Raw genomic sequence first — 25,000 nt, 5'->3', positions numbered from 1 at the left:
TGCCACAGCACTTCACCGCGTCCTGAACGATGAAAGTCTTTTCAGAAAAGGAAGTAGTTGTGACGCTTGACATTTCGGAAGCAGCTGTCATTAATTCTTCCTTCAAAAAGGCAACAGCAGCTTTTTTCTTCTTCTGTATTTACAGTCCCACAAAGATAAAAAATTAAGAAAAAGAATCTCCTGTTTCGTGAACACAAGACTTACATAAAAGCTGCTGCTAGCTAGCGCTGCTGCTAGAGCTGCTGCTAGCTAGCGCTTCTGCTAGAGCTGCTGCTAGCGCTGCTGCTAGCTAGCGCTGCTGCTAGAGCTGCTGCTGCTAGAGCTGCTGCTAGCTAGCGCTGCTGCTAAAGCTGCTGCTCCTAGCGCTGCTGCTAGAGCTGCTGCTAGCTAGCGCTGCTGCTAGCTAGCGCTGCTGCTAAAGCTGCTGCTCCTAGCGCTGCTGCTAGAGCTGCTGCTGCTAAAGCTGCTACTGCTAGAGCTGCTGCTGCTAGAGCTGCTGCTAGCTAGCGTTACTGCTAGCGCTGCTATTAGCTACCGCTGCTGCTAGCTACCGGCTGTTGCTGTTGCTACTACCCGCGTCCCCTCTGCCCAGTGTTAGCTCCCCTCTGGTTTTCGGGGAGCTAGCGGAAGTTAGCGGGGAAGTAACGGAGTGCTAGCAGGAGCACTAGCAGAAGCCCCAGCTGGCTACAGCGGGGAGCTAACGGGGACACTGACCGAAGGTAGTAGCAGCTCGTAACCCGACGTTTACGGTATGTGAGGGTCTCTCTAACGATGAGCGACCTTCAAACACCTTCTCTAGAGCAGCTTCACATGCAGCTCCTCCAAGAAGAGAGAGCGGGAGGTGAGAGGGAAGTAAAAGTTTCAGTGGGGATTAATTAATTGAAGATGATTAAGGATGTGTCCGTCTCTCCGGGGACCAGCCGAGGCCTTCTGCCCCATCCATCAGCAGCTCTAAACCGGCTGCACAGCGTGGACGGACATCCCTTCTTAAGCACCGATCGCTCATCGCCTCCGCTCAGACGCGATAAAAGTCAAAGAAAGTTTCAAAGCTTCTGCTGACGAGATGCTGTCAAGAAAACGAAAGCTGAGGCACGAAGAAAAGCAGCCGGGAGCGATGTCCCGCTAAACAGCAGACATAACAAGAAACAACAAGATGGCTATTTCCAGACGACAACAAAAGACACGTTTGTTCATTAGGAATGCTTTGGAACGGAATTAGATTCATCCGTGGTATGAAGCCTCTTTCTTTGTTGATGAACGGGCGAATAGTTTTCTCAATTTATCAGTTAATCGTTTGGTTTATAAAACGAAGAAAGAAAGCAATTGTGTGTCTTTTCAGAACGCAATCTTTTTAAATGTCTCGTTTTTTGTCGAGCTAAAAGACATTCAACGACTACTCTGTCCTCAAAGTGTTTCGCTGATTCGTGTTGATTGATTCAACGCGTCAAACAATTTAAAAAGCCAACGTTTGTCTCACTGCGGTGCCGTCAAAGTAAAGTGAAATACAGCCACTCTTTATGATCCGAGTCCAAAACGGCGAGAGACTTAGACCCCCGCTGTGGCGGACTAATCTGCAGACGGCGGCGGATACACTGTACTCCTGTCCTGCATCGGTATGCTGTGAAGCACTGCAGGGGATACATGGGAGGGATTAGCTCGAGTTAAAAATGTAATACAGGCTGCTGCAGCGAGAGGAAATCACCTCTCCGTCTGGGCTTTGTCTGCTCTATATTACAGCTGTGTGGGGGGGGTCAAAAGTTCACATGAAGAGCAGCAGGCAGCAGAGGAATAGCTAACCTCTGCGCTACATTATGTAGCTCGTGGACAGATAATGCTCCGATGTGCTGGGTTTTTTGTTACCTAACCGTTTAAGCCCCGCTCACCTTATGCAGGGTCTTTTTTTCGAGGTTCACCGTGTTCAAGTAGTTCAAGTAGTTGTATGAACCCCAAATTTGTTATAATACTATAACATATTTTAATCATACCTATGAATAACCAGCGTGATCTAAGCAAGATTGGCCAAAAATGCTTTTCGAGCGGTTTCAAGGGTTCAAAATGTGTGCTTTCAGACCCTTACCAAGGTCCCACACACTAATAACACACCTTTTTGGAAAGAACAGGCCCTAAAGAACCCATATATGTGAGAAAAACAACTGTATTCATCGGTTCAGAAATGGAAAAGTTAAAAGTTTCATGAGAAAACTACATTCCAGGCATGCTTGGATGCATTCTCTTCAGTAGGCTCCGCCAGTGAGTCGTTGGAATCTACGTAAGTACATAAACTTAACAGTTACTTGAATGATGTTTTACACAAGATGTATCTTCTCACAAGGGTTGCGGTATTGTAGAACTTTAAATGAAGTTAAACAACGATGCGGTTGTGGAGAAAATGAAGGATCCGTCATAGTAAAAAAAAGGGCGCTGGGGGAGCATAGGGCTTAAAAGGCTAACATGTCGTACAGACGTGCAGAAAGAGGAATACGTCCTGGTTGGTACTGACCTTGGCCTTGCCGGTGCTCTGCAGGATGTGCACCAGCGCACACGCCATCTCCTCCTTGTTCTTGACGCTAATCCCCGGCTCCAGCACCGAGCACAGCAGCATGTAGTTGTTGGTGGTGTACTCTGCGAACTCCTTGTACATCTCCATGGGAAGGATGCTCATGCTCTGGTAGCGGGCCTTGATCCGGATCATGGGCCCGGAGGTCTTGCCCTTGGGCGGGTTGGGCGTGCTGACGGCGTACCACTTCTCCATGAACTGCCGCCCGGTGACGGCGGCGGCGGGGATGCTGACGAGCCCGATGTAATTGTTTTTGTCCTTCTTCTTCTTCTTGTCCGTGTCCTTGTAGAGGTGCACCGTGACGCTCTTGACGGCGGGCAGGTTGTTGAACTCAAAGTGCTCGCCCCAGAAGACGTTGTCGGTCTTGAGCTTGCAGGTGGTGCGGGCGTACAGCGAGTCGTCCAGGCACAGCTCGCAGAAGTACTTCTTCTTGGCCGGCAGGTCCTTGGCCTCCACGATCCAGAGCCGCAGCAGGTTCTCCACCCGCCGGCTGTTGTCCTGGAGACGAGGAAATGAGGTCGTTTAGTGAGATGACATCATCACAATGATGGTTCCAGTGGGAGGGAATTATCTGGTAAACCAACAACAGGGTTCATACACATTTCCATGACTTTTCCATGACTTTTAACCAAATTTCCATGACTTTAAAAGATGTCCGTGACTTTAAACCAAATTTTCATGACTTTTAACCAAATGTACATGACTTAACCAAATTTACATGACTTTTAACCACATTTCCATAACTTTAAAAGATTTCCATGACTTTAAACCAAATTTCCATGACTTCAAAAGATTTCCATGACTTTAAACCAAATTTCCATGACAAACATTTAGTGAAATCTGGGTGTAAACAGTAAAAAGTGAGTAAATGTAGTATTTAAACTAACAATGAGAACACAAAGCATACAGTAAACCTTAAATGACTCAAATGAATGAGACAATAGTTTGATTAAAAGAATAAACATTTATATAGATGCCTGTATGTATGCCTGCTTATATTTTGAGCGTCTTTCTTTTAAAAGCATATTCATTATTTCAAACTCAGCGTAAATGAACGACATGAACACATGAATATAACACATTTACATGAACACATGAATATAACACATTTACATGACTTTTACTAAACTTTTGGGGTTTTATTTTTTTCAAGGACTTCTCCAGGCCTGGAAATAACCATTTTAAAAGGTTTTCCATGACCGTAAGATCCCTGCAACAAGCTAAATAAATCAAATGTCCGCAGACATGAAATGAGAATCGGCCTTAAAACCTTCTGGTCTTGAAGTTTCTCCATTTTTAAATGACGTGAACTTTTCACGGTAGCATTTTAAAAAGCTTTTTTCTCTCCTGCATTATTTCACAAAGTGCTAACTCACCATTCTTATGTCATCCATTGATAATATTCACAAGAGCGGGGGCATATTTCTGGGCTATTAATCAGATTGCCTTGACAACTAAACCTTCTGAAGATGCCGAGAGGAAACGAGGAGCAATTCATTACATTATTGGAGGGAAATACGGAGACAGCTCCACATATCTGGAGGCTCCTCACACGTCACAACACAACAAAACATTCCTCTGTGCATTTATATATATCTGTGCTTCTACAGCCGTCACACGATCACATGTTTCTGAACTCTAATGTAGTCTTCAATGGTGTGTGTGTGTGTGTGTGTGGGAGCAAAATGTCGAGGCAATGTAATCAGTATTAATAACGCTTCGTCAGCAGTGTTATAATTTTTCCAAATTCCCCCCCCGCTGTTTGCAAAATGACTCCCTCCTCTAAACCAAGGTGCTCCATACCTTCAATTAATAATTAAACTTTGCATTATGACACAGCCCTGGAAGATGACACCTCTGTAAGTGGTTCCCATTATCATAATTACCCATAATTATAACTTATACACCAGCATTTAGACTTCCTCATTAACATTGATTATATAGCTGGCAAATCGGTGCTGCAAACGGCTGAATATATATTCATTTTTCTTTGTTATTTGACATTTCTAACATCAAAGTCTGCATCCTCTGTCGCTCCGTCATCGTAGATCGTGTCGTGTTTGAAGTTCTCTATGAGCAACGTATGCTTCCAGTAAACGAAATGAACAACTAGTTGGTTTTAACATTGATGCGTCACCTCGTCTGTTCTAGTCGGTGAGGCAGTTGAAGTGAGAAATCTGTTTAATCTATTTAATAGAGCTCCAAAGACTTCCTTATCTAGATCCACAGAATTTGGGTATCTCACTTTGCCAAAAACAACAAAATTGCACCGCATCTAATCTCTCTAAATTATGGAATAATAAAAAAAGACGGAGAGAGACAGGAACACCAGCTCCCTGCCAAAGGAAGCTGGGGAAACTCCCCAAACTCACTAATTAGCGAGTCGTTTTTTCTTCTTCTAAATAACGACAGACGAAGGAGCGATGAAGACGCCGTGAGATGAAGGCTATCTTCTGGCTGTGATGCGTTTGCCACAGCTGTGTTTGTGTGTGTCGAGGCTACAGATGGCGTCGCTGCTTCAGGACTTTTTGGGCGCTCCTCTGATCCGCAGGGCCGGGTTGCGACACAATGTCCACACGGCGGAGCTTTGCACTGAGCAATGTTGCGTCGTGCGGGTTTGGAATTGGGACACTTGTGCACGAAGGGGCTTAGTGCCGGTTGCTGCATGCATGTGGCCCCGCCCATTGAATTAGGCCCCGCCCACTGCCGTGTTTACCTTGTTGGGCTGCACCGCTCTCCTCAGATTCTCCATCCATTTGTCTCTCTCGGCTGACGAACGGCACGAAAAACATTTGCTTCCTGTGGAGGTGGTGACCTACAGAGAGAGAGAGAGATTTAAACATCAAACATCCTGCATAACAATGACGGGGAATAATTGGAACGGAATGTTTTTGCCAAAACTTAGTTCTGAAATACCTATTTTTGTTGCCGACGGCAAAGAAGCTTAGCAAACAATAGAATACAACATGAGGATGTGAGACTGAGGAAGACTTGGCAGCGTTGAAGAAATGACTGTATGGTGAGAATGGAGAGAGAGAGAGAGAGAGAGAGAGAGAGAGAGAGAGAGAGAGAGAGAGAAGAGAGACAGAGAGAGAGACACAGAGAGAGAGAGACAGAGAGAGACAGAGAAAAGAGAGACAGAGAGAGACAGAGAAAAGAGAGATATAGAGAGACAGAGAGAGAAGAGAGAGAGAGACAGAGAGAGAGAAAAGAGAGAGAGACAGAGACAGAGAGAGAGAGAGAGACAGAGAGAGAGAGAGAAAGAGAAAGAGAGAGAGAGAGAGAAAGAGAGAGAGAAAGAGAAAGAGAGAGAGAGAGAGAGAGAGAGAGAGAGAGAAAAGAGAGAGAGACACAGAGAGAGACAGAGAAAGAGAAAGAGAGAGAGAGAGAGAGAGAGAGAGACAGAGAGAGAGAGAGACAGAGAGAGAGAGAGAAAGAGAAAGAGAGAGAGAGAGAGATAGGGAGAGAAAAGAGAGAGAGAGAGAGAGAGAGAGACAGAGAGAGAGAGAGAAAAGAGAGATATAGAGAGACAGAGACAGAGAAAGAGAGAGAGAGCGAGAGGACGAACAAAGAGAGAGAGAGCAAACAGAGAGAGAGATAGAGAGGATGAACAGAGAGAGAGAGAGAGAGAGAGAGAGAGAGAGAGGATGAACAGAGAGAGAGAGCAAACAGAGAGAGAGATAGAGAGGATGAACAGAGAGAGAGAGAGAGAGAGAGAGAGAGGATGAACAGAGAGAGAGAGCAAACACAGAGAGAGAGAACAGAAAAGGAAGAAAAAGAAACAGAATGATGTAATGAGCAGCATAATAAAGATCAGTGGAGTTCTGTGGTGCAGCATCGAGCGTCACTTCTCTCTCTCTCTCCTCAGCTACAGCTACATGTTTGCATGTGTGTGTGTTTGCATGTGTGTGTGTTTGCATGTGTGTGTGTGTGTGTGTGTTTGCATGTGTGTGTGTTTGCATGTGTGTGTGTGTGTGTGTGTTTGCATGTGGAATCGACAGCGATCAGAGGCAGTTTGTCCTTCGATGATGTGACACTACATCAGTTCTTCACTGAAGTAAATTGCCGCCGTGCTTCTGTTTTATTTTCCACAACCTGAAGACTCTCCAGCATCGCTCCTGTTTATTAACACAGAAATGCGTCTGCATCTGAACCTTTTCTTATAATCGGCCGCCAGCAGCTAGTCAGGAGCTTCAGTTCCAATGGAGAGCAGCAGCTGGATCCCTGCTCTTTTTATTATTGTCACGCTCATTTTTCACTATTTTATGAATTGCTTTTAGACCAAACGATAAAATCTGTATCAAAAAATAAAACTATAATGAACATAATTAGTAGTTGCAGTCCTAGCAAATCAGATTTGGAGCAAAATTAGTTGTTGTAAATGGGAATAAATCAAATAAAACAAAGTATTAGAGCTTAAGCTGATCCAACAAATGTAAGCCAGCTGATTTGAGTGTTTAATGGAGTCTGATCTTTAGCTCCTGCTGTCTGAAGCACAAGCATTTATTTGGGGTCTTTGTAGCTCCGGCCACTCGATTAATGTAAGTCCACTCTACACTTTCCTTTAACTCTTTGTTTTTGTTGCTGTGCTTGAGAGATTTCCCCCTGAACACAGAGTCCTGCAGCAGCTAGTAAAACATTAAAACTGTAAAAAACTGAAGTTAAAGTCGCTAAATCGCTTTGTTTGGCGGCGTCCTCACCTCAAAGCAGAAGTCCTGCCCGAGGATGCTGCTGTGCACCGGCTTGATGACGACCTCGTCCTCCATGCTTAGGTCCAGGGCTTCCACAGCGCTACTGGGGCTGAGCAATGACTCATGGGAGCGAGACTCCTTCAGCCTGGGCATCAGATGAGATCTAAGAGCGTCAAAGGAGAGAGAGAGAGAGATCTGAGTCAGCCTGCAGAGAGCGGCAGCATATGCACATCACGGCGAGTGTGAAGGAAGAGAGAGGGAAGGAAGGAAGGCCTCAAAGTCCGCGGCTCCTCCTGCAGCGACACATGTCTGACGGATGCGTTTGCTCTGAAAACACGCAGCTCCATTCAACGCCGTCGATACGACGAAGCTGCTCGACGCCGGCTTCGTTTTGGAGTTCCGGCCCCGTGGACCCGTCTCCCTTTGCACGTTGACGGGAGCTCAGTGAACTTTAGCAAAGTGTTCAATAATCTGACGGAGACAAAACCCCGGAGCCTTGTGTATTCTTGCCGATTTTTTCGAGCCAGAGAGGATTAAGGAGACAAAGTAAAAGAGCTTTCCACTGTTTGCCGTCGCCCTACTTTCTGTGTTTTCACAAGAGTTCGTTAGTGAATGGCTGTCGCCAGGAGAGCAAACGAGTGTGTGTGGTTATGTGTGTGTGTGCGCCGCCTTTGATCCACATTATTGAGCTTCATATTTAGCCCGAACATTAAGCTCTTCTAACATTCAATAACAACCCAGTTGTTAAAGTATGTCGTGCAGTGAGGTATTAGAAACATACTTATAATGCGCCATAATCTGCTTACAGTGGAAACGCTCATAAAGATTCTCAGTGCTTTATACAAATATGCATAACCCATTATAAAGCGTTTCATAACCACTTATAAAGTCACGTATCATAATATTGAATACATGTTAGTTTTTTTTTGCAAGTTGTATAATTACAATAGTTGTAATACAATATAATACTTTCATGATACATTATAATATTTATTCTTGCACAGATTTAATGATATTTTGAGCAAACAATAACCACTTAAATTAACTTACAATCACACTATAACACACTAAACACTCAAAGTATTATGATACTTTATGATAAAATGCTTTTTAATATGTTATAATTATGATAAAGCATCTACCAGCCTGACAGTGATGAAGCTAAATATGCTAGCGCTGGCCGCGGGCAGCGACTCGCAGCATCAGCTCTGGCGGGACGAGGGAGGCGGAGGGTCATTTGCTCGCGTAATGAGTGTGAACATGCTGTTGGTTGTGCCCTCTGCGGACGGCTTACACACTAATCCCGTGTGTGTGTGTGTGTGTGTGTGTGTGTGTGTGTGTGTGTGTGTTCATCTCTTCTGCTGCGACCCTTTGTACAGTCGGCCAGCTTTGTTGTCAAATCCACTGTCCAATGAAGTGGATAAAGATCTGGACTCTCTCTCTTTCTCTTTCTCTCTTATTTGATCACCATCTTCACACACACACACACACACACACACATTTCGTCGTCTGAAATATAAGAGAGAGAAAACGCCTGGAGGATCTGGCTTCGCATCGGAGGATCTGGTTGCAGGAGCTCCGATCCCTTCTCTCCAAAGCACAGCTGCAGACGAAGCGTGTTTTGCACCTAGCTCTGCGTCCTGATTGGCTGACTGGGTACCGGGCAGAACTCAGAGCGAGTCAAGTGAGCGGAGAGGAGGGGAAACAGAGGTGTTCTAGTGGGATGTGCCGTTAGGAGGCAGGTAGGGACGGAGACCTTATTGGACATGCGCCTCTATGACTCACAAAGAGACGGGAACCTGGCAACGCTACAAACACTGTGACACATTTTAATCATGTGCAAGTATTATATTTAGAATATAAGGAGGAATGCCAGGATTCTTCCTGTGAAAATGGACTGGGACGTGCAGTCGGCGTCATCCTGCAAAGCTACATGCTACATGCTACATGCATCTCCTTAAAAAAGGAATATAGTTCATCCCCGCCGCTACGGTTTTCTTTTTCGTCTCGGCGTATCATATGAGCACATTAGTGTCAGTGGAACTGGTGGGAGACTGGGAAAGTATGAACTGATGAATAATAATGCTGCCCGTCATCCGCGCGGCGCTGTATTAAAATCGTACCGCAACGTGCAAGTTGCAGCGTATTGTGGGCCACTTTGTAATAATGACAATGGGAAAGAAAGACAAAAAAAAATGCCCGTCTGCATCCCCCGGTTTGACACACTGCTCATGTCAGCCGCTGCAAATACCAGCTGGCATTAAAAGCAGAGCGTTTCTCTCCTTCCCCCAACGTCGTCTATTCTCAGCAAACGTCCTTCTATGTCCTTGATAATCCTCCATTCCTCTGCCTCCATTTTTACCCCGTCTGTCTCTCATTCTGTGTTTACCTGACGCATGTGTGTGTGTGTGTGTGTGTGTGTGTGTGGGAGTATAGTTTATGTTCGGAGGATTCTTTCCCACCCTCTGGTACACAGTTTTCCGTCGCACTCTGTTCTTATTCCACCGCTCTGTTTATATCTTTCTCGGAGTTCATCTGCCTCCTCCTCCTCCTCCTCCCCTGACCACCCACCCATCAATCAAGCTATCTCTTCCTCCTCTGGACCACCTAAATATTTCAGAAACTATACATCCAGGAGATACTCAGGGTCTCTAGTGGTCTAGAAACATACAGACACACAGACACGGCTGTACGAAGCATCGTAGTAAAATGCATAATTGAAAAGGTCGTGCCATAAAGAACGTGTCACAATTACTGCAGATGTTGCAAAGAACGCAGATCATACATGGATGCACCACTGTATTGAATGCTTTTATGAGCATATATATATATATATATATATATATATATATATATATATATATATATATATATATATATATATATATATATATATATATATATATATATATACATACATACATATATATATATATATATATATATATATATATATACATACATATATATATATATATATATATATACATACATATATATATATATACATACATATATATATACATATATATATACATATATATATATATATATATACATATATACATACACATATATATATATACATATATATATATACATATATACATATACATATATATATATATATATATATATATATATATATATATATATATATATATATATATATATATATATATATATATATATATATATATACATACATACATACATACATACACACACAGGTTTTTAATTTGATATAAAAAGTTTTAAGGGTAGTGAATCGGTGCATCCGGCTTGACAGGGTTACATAATTAATTGTGCATCAGTGAGAGCTGCACACCATGCACTATCATTGCCAGTTTTTTTGTTTTTTTTTATGAATTCATGTGAAGTTTGAATCAGGTGCTTCAGTTTTAGGACTAATTCCATTGCAGCTTCTCCAGTTTTTCTTTTTTTGGATTGTTTTTTGTTTTGTTTGCTCCGTCGTCTTTCTATATTTTTGTTTTGTTTTTGTTCTGTTTGTCTCTGTCAAGCGTCTTTGAGCATTTGGAAAAGCGCTATATAAATTAAAAGTATTATTATTATTATTATTTAGTGATTCCATAACATCAGTATCGACGAAATCTGTTTCTCTCTGATACGCCGGCCGAGTTGAATCAACATTTCTTTCGAAATAATACGATTTTCTGGCATTTTTATGCAAAAGTTGCACACAAAAAAAGTCCGAAATGACTTTTCATGAGTTGGTGTTGCCAAGTTACCCGTTGTATTTAGATCTGTACCCCTCTGGAAGGTGAGGTAGGTTCACGTAGGTTGACTATTCAGGACCTCATGCCCCTGCACCAGTCTGACGTCTGGATGCACGGCTCCTGCTCGGGTTCAATGGAAACTCAGTTTGGGCGTAATGGCAGAGCGGAGTAATGGATGGTGAGTGAGTCTGGGCTGCTGCGGCCATGCATCCTGTAAAGAGAGTTGATCTGATAGCCTGTCTGGGATCCGAGACCTCGGGCCCGTGCAGGCGTCGGAGCACTTAGCCTTCTAACGCGAGCCGGCTCTGCCACCGGGGACTATATTTGTACCGATAGCTCCGTCACGATAGGCTGAATTAATGTACTGCAACTCCAAACAACGGCGCTTTTGAAAGCTTACACCTACAGGGGTTCCTGCCAGAGTGCGCTTCATTTCACCACAATTACATGCGCTCCGACAGCAGCGCACAAAAGAGACAATACCCCTCTTTTAGTCCTTGTTTCCACTCACGTTACCATAATAACCAACATGCAAAACCACCGCTAACGACCAAAGCTTCTGACACAACATGCAACAACAAATACTCGTCTCCAGTTAACGCTGCAGCGTTAAGTCTTCTTGCTAATAGTGTGGTGGCCGCCCTGCACGGTGTTTACCCAGCATTCTGCTTTTACGACAATCAATACGCCTTCCGCTGGCAGACTGGCACAGCAATTACTTGTTAATATAATAATAATAATGATAACGCTCTCTGCCAAACAAACACAAGAGAACTGTGCATGCATCTCAACAAGCGAAGACATGCAGGCTGCAGACGACCTCATTGCAACGAGGAGGACGCACTTGTTAGGTCACCGAATGGTTTGAGTGTGTAGATTATGGGAATATTTAGCACCGGTTTGTGCTTCTCGTGTAAATAAATTGTAATCATTCTTACAAAAAGCATGAAATAAACTAAAAGGAGGAGCGATAACGCTTGACTCTGACGAGACCAGACGAGTGATGTGCTTAAAGATGAGGTTGCAACACATTCGATGCGCTTTCATCATGTTCTTATCCCCGGCTGAGGCTCAAAAATTCATTAACTCCTCACAGCTGGCTCAATTTGTAGACGAGAGTCTAACAAAAAAAATAAAAAAAAGCTCGAGCCAGCCGGCAAACACCAACCGCTCTGAGAGCACCTGGGCCTCTGACCTCCGACATCAAAGCAGGAGAAGAAGAAGAAAATGAATCACAGTTAACAACGAAACGCGTGGTGAACGCACACATCACACAGCGGTTGTCCAAAAACCTCGATTCTGAAACAGAGACAGGAAGCCGGACAAATTCGCCATTATTCATGCGTCAGGCGTCCAATATTCCCACTGCTTTGGACCGCAGGCTGCGACGAGACACCGGCGTGTCCGTCACACTGCAGACAGCACGATCGCTCATTTGATCCCAGCACATGTGGGAAGTCTTCCTCAGTCTTGCTCGACAGGGAAATAATGAGCCGCTATCAGATGAAGTCGTTCCCGCAGCTGATTCACGTCTCCGTTTTCTATTTTATTCAGCGTTTTGGGGGCGAGAGAAAAAAATCGACCTGCCATCCGACGACTGTCATCTGCACTGGAGTGAACAGCGGCGTGATGGGGAGCCGGAGGATACAGACAAGCAAACAAAGGGCCGGGTCCCCAGCGAGAGGCAGGAGGCTTCCTGTCAGACGCCGCCGGTGCAGAACGGCGAAACGCGTGAGCCGGACCGCTGACGTGCGGCCACGGGCCTCGCAGCCCGGAAGCACCAATCAGGGAGGCCGGGAGATCCAGACAACGAGAGCGGCAGAGCGGACGCCATTCACTGTCGAAGTCAGACCGAGGGGAGAAGAAGAATGTTCTCTAGGGGGGACGGAGACAGACGCTGAGTGAGTGGAGACGCAGCAGCTAATGTGACAGCCTTTTAACTTAAACATCCAATAACCCACTCACAGTTAGACACTCTGAATACAAAAAAAAAACTACTTTCTGCTCTTCCAAGCGTGACCGTTTTGAGTCCTGATTGGTCCCAAAAGCGATGACAATGAGAAAACATCGAAAAAATGTGCATTAAAAAGCAGATGGTTAGCGCAGATGAGTGTCACGTCGGTCCACTACAGTGCATTAGTGCTCTTTAGGCTCTTTAGAGCGCCAGCGGTCTAATGCACACAAGACAAAAGAGACGAGGGAAGAGGGAGACGCTGCCCCGGGCGTCGCTGAGAAACTGAAGCTATGGTGTGAGCACCTTTGTGAAGAGAAAAGGAGTTTGTGCCGTAGATGGTAGCACACATTAGCCGAGAGTATAGGAGAGGACAAAGAAGGCCTTTCATTAACAGGGAAGGAGGGAAGCTTTTAAAAAACAGGCCAGGAATGGCACAAATGCAAACACAGGCGCACACACACTGTTCACTAAACAGACACGCGGGGGAAAGGAAAGGCGTTAGCGTTAGCGTTAGCATCTCCTCGAGGAGTGTTAGGAGTCTGAAGGAATGCCTGACGCACTGGATCGTGGGGAAGCTTGGCTGGTAACTGAGATCAGGTGGTTGGGAGAGCCAACGCAGCCACTGAGTAACTGTAACACACACACACACACACACACACACACACACACACACACACGGCTTGATTACAGTGAGAGCGCAGAGAGTTCCCCCCGCTAGGCCGGGAGGGTGATTCAGTGCAAACATCTGCCAGGACACTCGCCTGCAGGAGCCGCCGCCGCTCTGGAGCGGGACCGGTGTAGATGTGACACCGAGAGTAGTGTGTGTGTGTGTGTGTGTGTGTGTGTGTGTGTGTGTGTGTGACGGGGTGTTTGTCCACCGCTCTACTCACTATCACATCGGGGGGATCCAAACAGGACAGACAAAACATCGCAACGACAGAGAATGTATAATGAGGTCGAAAGGTCGCACTAATGAGTAACTCCTTAAGTAGCAGCTACGGTCAGAGGGCAAAGGTCAAGCGACGCCGCTAATGACGAAGGGCCATCTGGGATGTCGCCAATGCAGTGTTATTGGTGTATTGATTTAATCAATGCCCTTTATGGGACACGGCGGGGGAGGGGGGGTGATCGAATATGACTGAACCGGATGGAATACACACACACACACACACACACACACACACACACACACACACACACACACGCACGCATAAGAGACGCTGCCTGAACTGAAACAGAGGAAATGCTTTTGTTGATCCATTCTGCAAAACTCAATGAAATAAAAAAATCCATTATTCCTCTTTTACTCTGTCCCACATAATTCACAACGATTACATTTCAGACCAGTGGTCTACTATAATCCATAAAAGTATTTATTTTTGCCATTATTTATTGTTAAAAGGTGTGTCACAAACTGCACAGGAATTGCATAAAATTGACAGGAAATAAATAATAAAAAAGCTAACTGTTCAGAAACGTGTGCTGGTTCCTGTTTGGCGTCATTAAAAAGGTGCTTTTAAGAACCCTGCCAGCTCGGCCCCCTTTGCCAACAAATAACCTTGACAGGTCGGAGCTGATTCACTATTTTTAAAACAGCGCTCCAAAAAAAAAGAAAGAAAGAAAAAGAAATCCAAAAACATCTTTTATACTTTTTCGCTTTGTAATTCAAATTACCCATGACCGCCGTGTCCGCTGAGCGCGCTCATTAAATCTGCACTCAAATACCACAGCAGAGAGAGAGAGAGAGGTGGGGGGTAGAAGACGGAGGCCGAGATAATAAAGTTACCATCATAAGACGGGGGGACAGTGATAATCGAGCCGACGTCGGCCCTTTTAACGGACTCGTCTTCACGGGAAACCTGCAGGGCGACGAGGCGTCAGAGCGGTTTGAGCCGCCGGCCTTCGACGGGATAATCCGAGAACCACGAGTTCCTGCGACACTCGAAGATGCCGTCACTTATTATACTGTACGTGTCATATTAACGATGTGTTAACACAGAGAAATGCAGAGTTTACCCGTTCCTATTCATCATTTAACTGCAACAATATGCACACGCATGCTTTGATCACACAGCTTCACAGCTACAATAATAGACTAATAGAGGCGAGAGAGCGCGTATGACTCAGCCGTGAGAATACTCCCGGCACGCCAAGGTCATGGAGAATGTGTGTGTGTGTGTGTGTGTGTGTGTAGGCTTACATGCTGCTCATGTATGTTGGTAAAGAGAGGAATAAAAACTTTGTGGCACAAGCTGAAGTAAATATGAATGAGTTAAAAGCAAAAGAAGCCTTTGTTGTTCTCTTGCATAACCGGGTCAGAGCTCGGCGAACTGATAACAACATGTGCAAAAGGAGTCGAGGAGATGAGGAAGGGTTGTTTTCACTCCTGGCCCTGAATATTCAAACGGCCCTGTGGCATTGGACGAAGAAGGAGCTCACGCAGAGAACGAGGGCAGAGGCGTTCTTCACGGGGAAAACAACCTCTGCAAAACGCTGCTCTTCTGACTAACACGTTTGTTTAGTGGTTGCATTATATCGGCACCAGATTTGGGTGAAATAGCTCCAAACAGCAAAGCGTACCGTCAGTACCGGGATCTTCTTTGCACTCTGAGCCGTGGATTCGCCTCTGGCACTGAATACTTTTCATGTTCAAGTCTAAACGTGTCCTTGTTTTCCCCCTCAGCACCTTTTCCTCTCCCAACTATTTGCCTTTTTCTCGTTTTATAATCAGCTACCCTGACTTTTTTCTTGCTCATACGGAAAGTAGCGTACGGGATTTGTCAGAGGAAGCCACAACGGGCGGCCCTGAGTGAGCCGTGGGCGGACGCAGAGCCAGAGGTTCCCAAAAAAAAAACACACACACAAAAAAACACACAGCGTGCAGCTGTGACCCTCGACGAATGAGAACATTTTAAAAAACACACAAAAAGAGACTCACGATTTACTGAATATGTGAAACATGGTCCAGCGGCACCTCTCCGAGCCGGATCCCCAAAACGCACGACTCCGCTTTTGGGTCGCATTCCTCAGTCGCGGCCGGTCTCAGTGTTTTCCAGACTATTTTGGAGTCTCTGGGAACGTGGCTGGAGCCGCTGCCCTCTGAGCTGCACCGCTCCCAAAGGATGTGTGTGTTGCTGCTAACACACCCCTCTCCACATCCCATTTAAAAAGACAGCGCCTTGTTTCTTTCTAGTCCAGAGAGGAACATTACAGCGCTTACTACACCGTCTGCTCGTGACATGGACTTATGGAGGTGAGATTCATGGCGCTTCAAAATGAAATGCAGCTCCAACTTTATCGAAATCAAAATAATGAAACCATGTAAGAAGCAAATTAGAGCTTTTTTTTAACCTCCTTTGACACCACTCTACTTTTATCTTTCTGCTATTTTGCACAACAATAATCACAAAGTCGCAAAAACAAACGCTCACTACGCATCTAATGTCGTGTAACTGCCTCCTACTGCCTCGGCTCTTAGCACAAGGGCAACAAAGAAATAAAGCACAGAAAAAGGGGGTGAAAGAAGGAAACAGCTGACAGCCTGTTGGGAAGTTATTTAGGTGCAACTGTTTGAGAAATATAGCGAAATCTATATCTGTTTTTAGCTGCTGTCGGTCCCTAGGATACACAGCTCTTCTGTCATCATCAGATCTGTCTCGCCTGCTTTTTCTCACACTGACATAGGACCCCGAGTTGGCAGCCAGGAAGTCCGCCTGCCTCCTCCTCCTCCTCCTCCTCCTCCTCCTCCCTCCCTCCCTCCCACCATGCGTCCCTGTAGCAGGAAACAAAGGCCCGGCCTTCAGCGCCGCACTCTGTGGGAAAATGCTGGGTCCTTGGCCGGAGAGATGGACTCCAGGAAAAGGGGGAGGAGGGCACACAACGAGGGAGAGGGGGGGGAAGAGAAAATGAGGCCGGGCCAGGTTTTAGGGAGGGAAGACGTATCGTACGATTGTTTTCTGCGTCGCAGATACTCGCTGTCAACAGACGCTTGAAAGGAAAAAGGCGACAGACTTGCCAGTTATCTGTGAAATAATTACACGGAAACCGGCCCTTCAGTGCTTCAGCTTTCCGAACGACAGGAGCACATTTCAGCTCCGTCGCTCTGCATGAAGACTTAAGTGAAGCAGCCGTCTGCCTCCACAATGCCTCTCACTGCGGAGAGGTCTTTGCACCCCAATTATAGACGCTAGGGTTTTTCTCCAGCTCCCAAACCGTTTTAGTATCATCTGTGGAGGTGAGGCCGGAGGAGGTTTAACGTACTTGTTTCCCACCCGATGCAACGGATTAGAGCCGCTCTTATCACGAGTAAACAGACCTGCGTGTCTTGCCGCTCTGGGTAAAGGTTAACTACGAAGCCAAGGGCCCGGAGACGCAACACTCAGGGGGATTTCCTCATTCCTGTGGTCACGATAATAATCATACCTCATAGGTTTGTCTGGAGTGGAACCGCTCCGAAGTATAATGTCGGCGCTATTCTTTGTAATCACTGTGGCAGGAGAGGAACGCAGAAAACAATCTCCACCTTTTTATTATTTTGTCTTCCCCTATGAATAATGAACACCTTCTGCACCGGATCACGTGGCGGCGCGCCTTTTACATTTTGCATGTGTGTTTATGTGCACGAACACACACGGAAAGAAACAGACAGAAAGCGTATTCATGGACGATGTGGATTGGTGAGATGAATCCGTGTTGAATCGTGCCGAGGTGCCGAGGTGGGCGGGATGCGATGGCGAGCCAAGCGTTCAGCCGCAGACAGAGCGGGTCGCGAGAGAGAGACGGGGCGCTCACACGTTTACTGGAGCACCGCCTGCCTGCACCGAGGGAACGAGGGAGGGAGGCGGAGAGGAAGAGAATCGGTGGATACCGGCCATTCCCTGCAGGCTGCCACAAGTCTGCAGGGAATGGAGAGAGGGTGAGACATGTTGGACAAGGAGGTGTTGATGGAGGCCAGAGAGGAAGAGGAAGATGAGCGAAGTGAACTAGCAACATCGTAGCGATAGTTTAGTTCCATACTTCTGTTAAGCATGTCGGAGCGGGTCAATGCGATGGCCGTAACCCTTTAAACGCGTCTGGATGTCCAGAGTATAAAGAGGCGGCGTCTCTCCGTCTAGAAGTGCAGGCGCAGGAAGTGAAGTGAGAGGAAATGATAAGCAACAGAGGCATTAGAGCTGCCTCCCTCCATCCCTCCATCCCTCCATCCCTCCATAGCCGGACGTCCATTTCATTTCTGTAAAGCAGCTTACTGGAGAGAGAGAGAGGCACACAGATAAAAACAGAGGCGGGGAAGCTCTTCTGCATGTTTGTGTAAAATAAATATATATGAATATATATATATAGAGACGGAGATAAAAGAGCGGAAGGACATAAAGAGACCTTGAGGACCGATGCTCGAGAGCTCCTATTGACTCTGCACTACGGCCTCCAGGGCAGGAGAGAGAGAGAGTGATTCAATTATTGACGGCGCGGCCCTATCGTGAGCAGATGCTCCCCTTTCATCCGCTACCAGGCCGAGCCGAGGAGACGCAGAACAACGTTCCACGCAGCCGCCCTGCCGCCGCCTCTCCAGACTTCATTCTGTCCACGACTTTCAAAGAATGAACGCTTCATTGAGTACGAACCCTGTGATGTTAGGGCTCTCTTCCCTTCATGCTCCACAATCCTCTTTCGGATTGATTGCTGTGTCTGTGTGTGTGTGTGTGTGTGTGTGTGTGTGTTGAAGGTCCACGATGTCGGGATCCTGTAGACGTGCTGGATGCAAATCAAGCGTTTTAAAGTGTGCAAAACAATTTGGAGATACTTAATATTCAGCACGGCAACAACAAACACAAATAGGTGACTATTTATAGACAACAAACGAGCAAAAGTCCTGAACACGCACCTCCGCCTGCTTGGATGTGTGTGTGTGTGTGTGTGTGTGTGTGTGTGTGTGTGTGTGTGGGGTTGTGTCCCAGTGTTGTTGATTAAGGGCTTTAACTGTTAACTGTGGCTGACCTATTGCCCCCCCCCCCCCCACAAAATGGAGTGACCCATGGGTGCGGCACCGACACCCCTCCTCCCTGTATGTGTCCGATCTAATGCTCTGCTCCACTTCACCAGCTCTCAGTAAATCAATGGACCTCACTGATGATCTACGGCAGAGTAATTACACAGAGGCAGAACAATGGAGGGACCGGGAGGAAGTAGCAGAACAATACTGCCCGGCAACGCAGATATATCACGAATATTATTACGACACTATATTTCACGTCGTTGCACATCAGTGTTTAATTCAACAAAACAATCCGAGAGCTGGGAAAGTGAATAAATAGGTTTATTCCCCGAGAAATAAGCTGAATATTGGGAGATGTTTGTCATATCTCCATGCCCCCGTTTGAAGCTGTGAAAACGACGATCGGCTCTATTTCCTGGCTCATGTCGGCTTCTGGTGAGCGCGAATAGGATCGCAGCGCTGAAACACGCGCTCGTAAAACATACGCATATCTGCACACACACACACACACACACACACACACACACACACACACACACACACAGCATGTGCGCTCATAGTAATGTGTAAATGCATACACATTTGTTTGTGCATGCAAACATGCACACAACCCCCGGCTGGGAGGAATCACACTGCTCCTGCATATGAATACAGACTGGCACAAGCGCTCGCAGCATGATATGCAGACTGGAGCTGGGTTCAGTTCCCGGTGCAGAGAGAAGCCTCGGCACGCTGCAGCCACCGAGCCGCAGACTGGCATTTGTGTGTTTGCTAAACCGAATGATGAATGTTCCTCTCCCGTGGAGCCAGCGCGAGGCAGGCGGGTCCTCTGAATGAGACACGTTGAGATGGAACAGCTAACTGGAACAACTTTGTGACGCTTGATGTGTGGTTGCTGACTAATTGGACGCATGTATGGAGTGTGTGAATGGGCACGGTGCATTCACTGGGAAATCTAATCAACGTCGGGGAGATACAGTGAAATGACCCATGCGTAAAAATGCAAATACATCATGATGATGCGAGCCGACTGACTCTGAGTCTAAAATACGAACTCCCCCGAGGCTCGGACCAAGCGATGACTAACCGCCGACATTAGCCTCTCCGCTGGCCGCCTCCTCTCCTGCAGACCGCCGATGAGACGAGCTGTTGCTCTCTCTCTCTCCCCAAACTCTCCGTCCTCCCCTTTGCTTTTAGATCGCTAATTGCCTCCAACGTGCGACTTCCGCCGAGGACGGCGGCCCGAAAAATGTTGTCCGGCTGACCTCGGCGCTCGGCCCGGTCACCTGACTCGTGTTAGCTGGCTGCCCTCCGTCACACAGGCCAGCTCTGTGCACCGCTGCTACATGCAGGCTATGGTCGCCACTCGGACTCAAAACACATATGAGTGTGTGTGTGTGTGTGTGTGTGTGTGTGTGTGTGTGTGTGTGTGTGTGTAACAAATGCACCGCTCTGAATAAAAGCCTTTTGGGATTTAAAAGCAATTATGTAATAACGAGTAACCTGAATGTACGCAGAGTGTAGTAGATGTTGTGTGTGTGTGTGTGTGTGTGTGTGTTTTAGGAGAGCAGTCTCCTTTGCATTGTCACTGATAGAGAAGCAAAGGAGGAGGAGGAGGAGGAGGAAGAGGAGGAGGAGGAGGGCACAGCTGGACGGCACACAGAGGCAGAGGAGCGTGAACAGTCTCAATGAAGCATCCTCTAGTCCTATATTTCTATTCGTGGCCACACATAAGGAGGATAAAAACACACAACCTCCCAAACCGCGGGCAGAAAGCAACACACAAAGGACGGCGAGTGACATGTGAAAGCGGCGGTAACACTCACCAGGCATTGTCAGAATTCCACAGAACAATCAAAGGCAGGCGGAGAGAGAAACCGAGGCTGAGCCGGAATAAGAGAGGAGGAGGAGGAGGAGGAGGAGGGGGGAAGAAATAAAAAAAAAGAAGAAGAAAAAGGCAGGGATGGATGAGGGCAGAGGCGATTTCAAAGCTCCATTTTTCTTCTCCCCCCTCCCTGCTGCCGACGCAGACTGCTGCTGCTGCTTCGCCTCTTGGCTTCCTCACTGGTGCTTCTCGTCCTCCTTCTCTCCCTCTCCGCCTCCTGCTGCTGCTGCTGCTTTAAGACGAGGGGTGGAGAATGAGCGCCACAGCGCTCTCCCTCTCTCGCTGCTCCCTTTTCCTCCTGTCGTTCTCCCACCCTCTCGCGCTCACCCGGTGCAGAGCGTGCCCTACTTCCTGTGTTGTCTCTGGACCGGGACACACGCTCGCTTCTCTCGGCATGAATGAATTCCAGGGTTCCCCGGCGCTCGACTCTGACTTTTTTTGGGGGGGGAATGATGAAGGCTGGTTCCCCTTCATACAGACTCCGGCTTATCCCACTCCCTTTCACTATCAGTGATTGACTGCACCTCCCATTTCGGTCTCCTTGCGCAGGGAGGAGCCTGCATATGTTGTGCGACGGTGTGTGTGTGGGGGGATTACATGCATGTGTGTGTGTGTGTGGTGCAGCCTAGCTTGGCCCTGCCCTCCCCCCCTCGTGTTGCTCCAGTGGGAGTGTGTGTGCTCTTTGTCCTGTCAACTGTTGTGCGAGGTGTGCATGAGACTCTGCCTCCGAGCCGGTTGCATGTGGACTCGGTTCAGCTGGGAGACGAGGACTCAGACAGGAAGAGGAAGAAATAAAGTGCTTTGGCAAAGCGACTTGGCTGATGGGGCCGAGCCAAAGGGGTTGGTGGTAGCGAGAGCAGGAATGTGTGTGTGGGAGGGTTTCGCCACGCTCAATTTGATCCGGGATTGGTAGACTGGCAGAGGAGATAGGGGCGAGAGCTTGAAGCTATTTCTAGAGCGACGGGCGCTGGCACGAGGGGGCGAGGGGGCCGGGGCGCGCCGATAAGGGCAGGGCGGCTGTGGAGAGCCACGGACGCTGATCTGCACTCCCGGCACGTCTGCAGTGATGTCATCCAACATGACATCACCCTCACTCTCCCGGACACATGACACAAACGCACACACACACACACTTGTGACCACACAATGGGGTGTGGAGGAGGGTGAGCTCGGAGGTCACGCCCACGCTTCACAAAAGGTCACGGGCTCATTGTTGGGTTTATAATGACCGATTCATGAGAAGTAGTTCAGTCGCTCTCTGCTTGGACACCTGTTTCCTTCTGAAGATGACAAAATAGTTCCACCATTTTTAGTGGCTTTACTCCCCAAACCAGGATCTTCTCTGAAACCTAACCAGGTAATTGTGTTGCCTAAACCTGACTAAGGTGTTTGCTTTGAAGAAAGCAGTTGTTTGAGGAGGCGTTGTCTAAAACTCTGACTATGTGTACACAGTCAGAATGTGATGAATACAGCGCCACACAGGAGATAAACCATGAGTACAGGTTCATTCAAACCTGTTCTGACCAACACACTGATATTACTTCAACCTCAGCATGACTGGTTGTGGATTACAGACATTTTGTTGTTGTTTTTATGTCTGATAATAGGCGCTGGGGGATTTTGGCACACTGTTTTTAAAGTAAAAGCAATGTCAGATGCAATCCAGTTAAATTGCTCTGCAATGACAAGAGGGTGAATTTTGTATTGCATATTATGAAAGGAATTGTAATTGTGTTGCCTAAACCTGACTAAGTTGTTTCCTTTGAAGAAGGAAGCTTATTTTTGTTTTAGATGTGTGAATCTAACGAAAAATGAGAAGTTAAATTTGATGAATACAACGTCATACAGGAGATAAACCATGACGACTGACCAAAAAACTGATATTACTTAAATCTCAGCATGACAAATTAATGATCTATTCTTAAGGTAAAAGCAATGTCAGGTGCAATCCAGTGTAATTGCTCTACAATGACAAGAGGGTGGATTTTGCATATTATAAAGGGGATTTTCTTTGTTTAGTTTACTCCTAACCTGAATATATAACTATTATATTATCAGACACTCGGTCACATTTGGTCGCAGTTTTGATAATTTCAAAACCGGTCATGCAAAACACAGTGGGGCTAGCTCAGATTAGCCCGTTGCTAATACATTTATGATCTGTTTGTTATCTACGCGTTGGGTGCATCACAGCAAAGCTGAAACAAAATCCTGCATATTGTATTTTCTCTGACATCTTTGAAGGTAAAATGACTAAATTGAATCCAGTCCAACGCGTCTACGCCTGTGCAGTAATGACTATGAACAATTCTTCCACTGAGCCGTGCGCTACTGTAAAGCTGGAGTAATGCGTGAACAGCGGCGTGCCCTGAACGGTGGGGCGTCATGCGTGAAGCGCGCTGTGTTTCCTGATGGAAGGACACGAGTGCAGTCTGAGTGCAGCCGGCTATCCCAGAGGGTTTGTGAATGCAGGATGAAAAGCTGAACGTCTGACCCAGACATAATCCAGCTAACAATGACAGCACTCAAAGAATACACTTATAGGCTCTGTTATTTATTTTTTTAAAGGGATGCTGAGGTCTGTCTGGCTCTGTCTGATCAGTCCCTAAATGTCTCCGCGTGCCATGCAGTGCAACGACAGCGGTCCAGACTCAATCAGTCAAATACGTTCTGACGGACTCCAGTGTGTTGCAAGAAAAAGAAAAAACACTATTTTGCATTGGTGATTGTGTCAATGCGAGTGTGAGCGACAGGAGAGCATCCTGTGGGATGCAACGCTGCTTTGGCTCGGCGGCGAGGAGACGGAGAGGTAAACAGGCAGCTCGGCACCTCGGATCTTAAATGTTTGTTTCTAACTAGGTCAGACTGCAGCAGCGGCGCCGTGCTGCTGTTACGCCACATCTGCCAGACTCTCTCTTTTCTCTCTCTCCCGTTAAATCAGTCCGAGCTATACCGGATAAATATTGCAGAAACTGTATTTTATTCACAGAGCATGCATCAAAAAGAATGATGCATTACAGCAGCCGCGTTATTAAATGTGCATCCACGATGCAGACGCCTGATGTTTGCATCCACGCGCAGTAAAGTAGTTAAAGATCGGGTCGTTATCAACGGGTGAAGCAGCAGAAATAACCGGCCCAGTGTCCACTACTGGTTTCCAGTGAAAGCAGCAGGAGCTCCACAAGTCACTACATCTATTGAGAAAGAATCCATCCATTTATGTGCTTCCTTTCTATCAATTAATGTATTCACAGCGGTAACAAATAGCAGGGAAGTGCACATTAATAAAGTAAAAATATGTTGAGGGTAGACAAGGGCTCCAGTGATGCAGCCATTAGTGACAAATTAAAACAAGGTCGTTCCAAAAGAGGGGAACAGTTTGGGGCAGGAGGAGGAAGTCTGGTGCACAAAGGTGGTAAGAGGTGATACCGCCTGACAGGTGATTCCTTTATCTCTGAGAGACAGTTTTGCACCTCTTATTTACTATACAAAAACGCCACAAATACACTATTGTATCGGCCCGATGGACACTTGGATGGGAGGCCGGCTCGACGGCCCCGCTGGCTCGCATCACAAGACGTGCTCATCGGTCTGCAGAAACTTGAAAAGACGTTTGCTGCTTGCAAACGATCTGAGCGTTCCGGATCGGCAGATGGTAACCGGCAGTTTAAAAAACATTCAGGGGGAATTAGGATGCAGTGCATATCTCTTCTTTGTGCTGCGGCTCCTCGTAGCATCGTGCCGCCGACCCGCGTGCAAGCGGAAACAACTACGTCTTAGTTCACGTTAGCTGGAGCTTCTTTTCTATTGCCAAGGGACTGTGGTTCATCACCAGGTAAAGGTGAAACTGAGGCTTGTTTTTCAGTCAGGTTGGATGAATAAAAGTGAAATTGTGTGTCAGACGCACGCGGGTGGAAGAGCCAGAAGTTTGCAAAATATATGGAATATATGTCCACGGAAGAATGAAAACCTGTCGTTGCACAAATGACTGACACACACACACACACACACACACAATGAGTGGAAGGGAGGGTGAGCGGTAAAGAGGCCTGTTAGTGAAATGAAAGTGGTGAAAAACCATCTAGAGTAATTTAGTGGCTCTGCAAGAGTCACTGAGTGCCATTGACCTCTTTCACGCGTGTGTGTGTGTGTGTGTGTGTGTGTGTGTGTGTGTGTGTGTGTGT

General features: G+C 46.6%; 1 protein-coding gene across 5 annotated transcripts in view; it reads right to left on the bottom strand.

Annotated features, from left to right (window-relative positions):
• LOC306751474 (disabled homolog 2-interacting protein-like) overlaps window positions 1-25,000 on the bottom strand; it is a gene marked incomplete at its 5' end in the record, with an annotated part of 83,451 nt that overhangs the window by 30,095 nt on the left and 28,356 nt on the right. For all 5 annotated transcript variants that reach the window (XM_079235047.1, XM_079235048.1, XM_079235050.1 and 2 more), the window contains 3 exons: window positions 2,501-3,055; window positions 5,274-5,372; window positions 7,258-7,411. In XM_079235047.1, coding sequence (XP_079091173.1) covers window positions 2,501-3,055; window positions 5,274-5,372; window positions 7,258-7,411 — 808 coding nt within the window. The remainder of the gene's footprint in view (window positions 1-2,500; window positions 3,056-5,273; window positions 5,373-7,257; window positions 7,412-25,000) is intronic.

The sequence above is a fragment of the Taurulus bubalis genome (assembly GCF_910589615.1).
Source record: "Taurulus bubalis genome assembly, chromosome: 19".
Classification (NCBI taxonomy): domain Eukaryota; kingdom Metazoa; phylum Chordata; class Actinopteri; order Perciformes; family Cottidae; genus Taurulus; species Taurulus bubalis.
The sequence above is the reverse complement of the archived record's forward strand: the minus strand, read 5'-3'. Positions and strand labels throughout refer to the sequence as shown.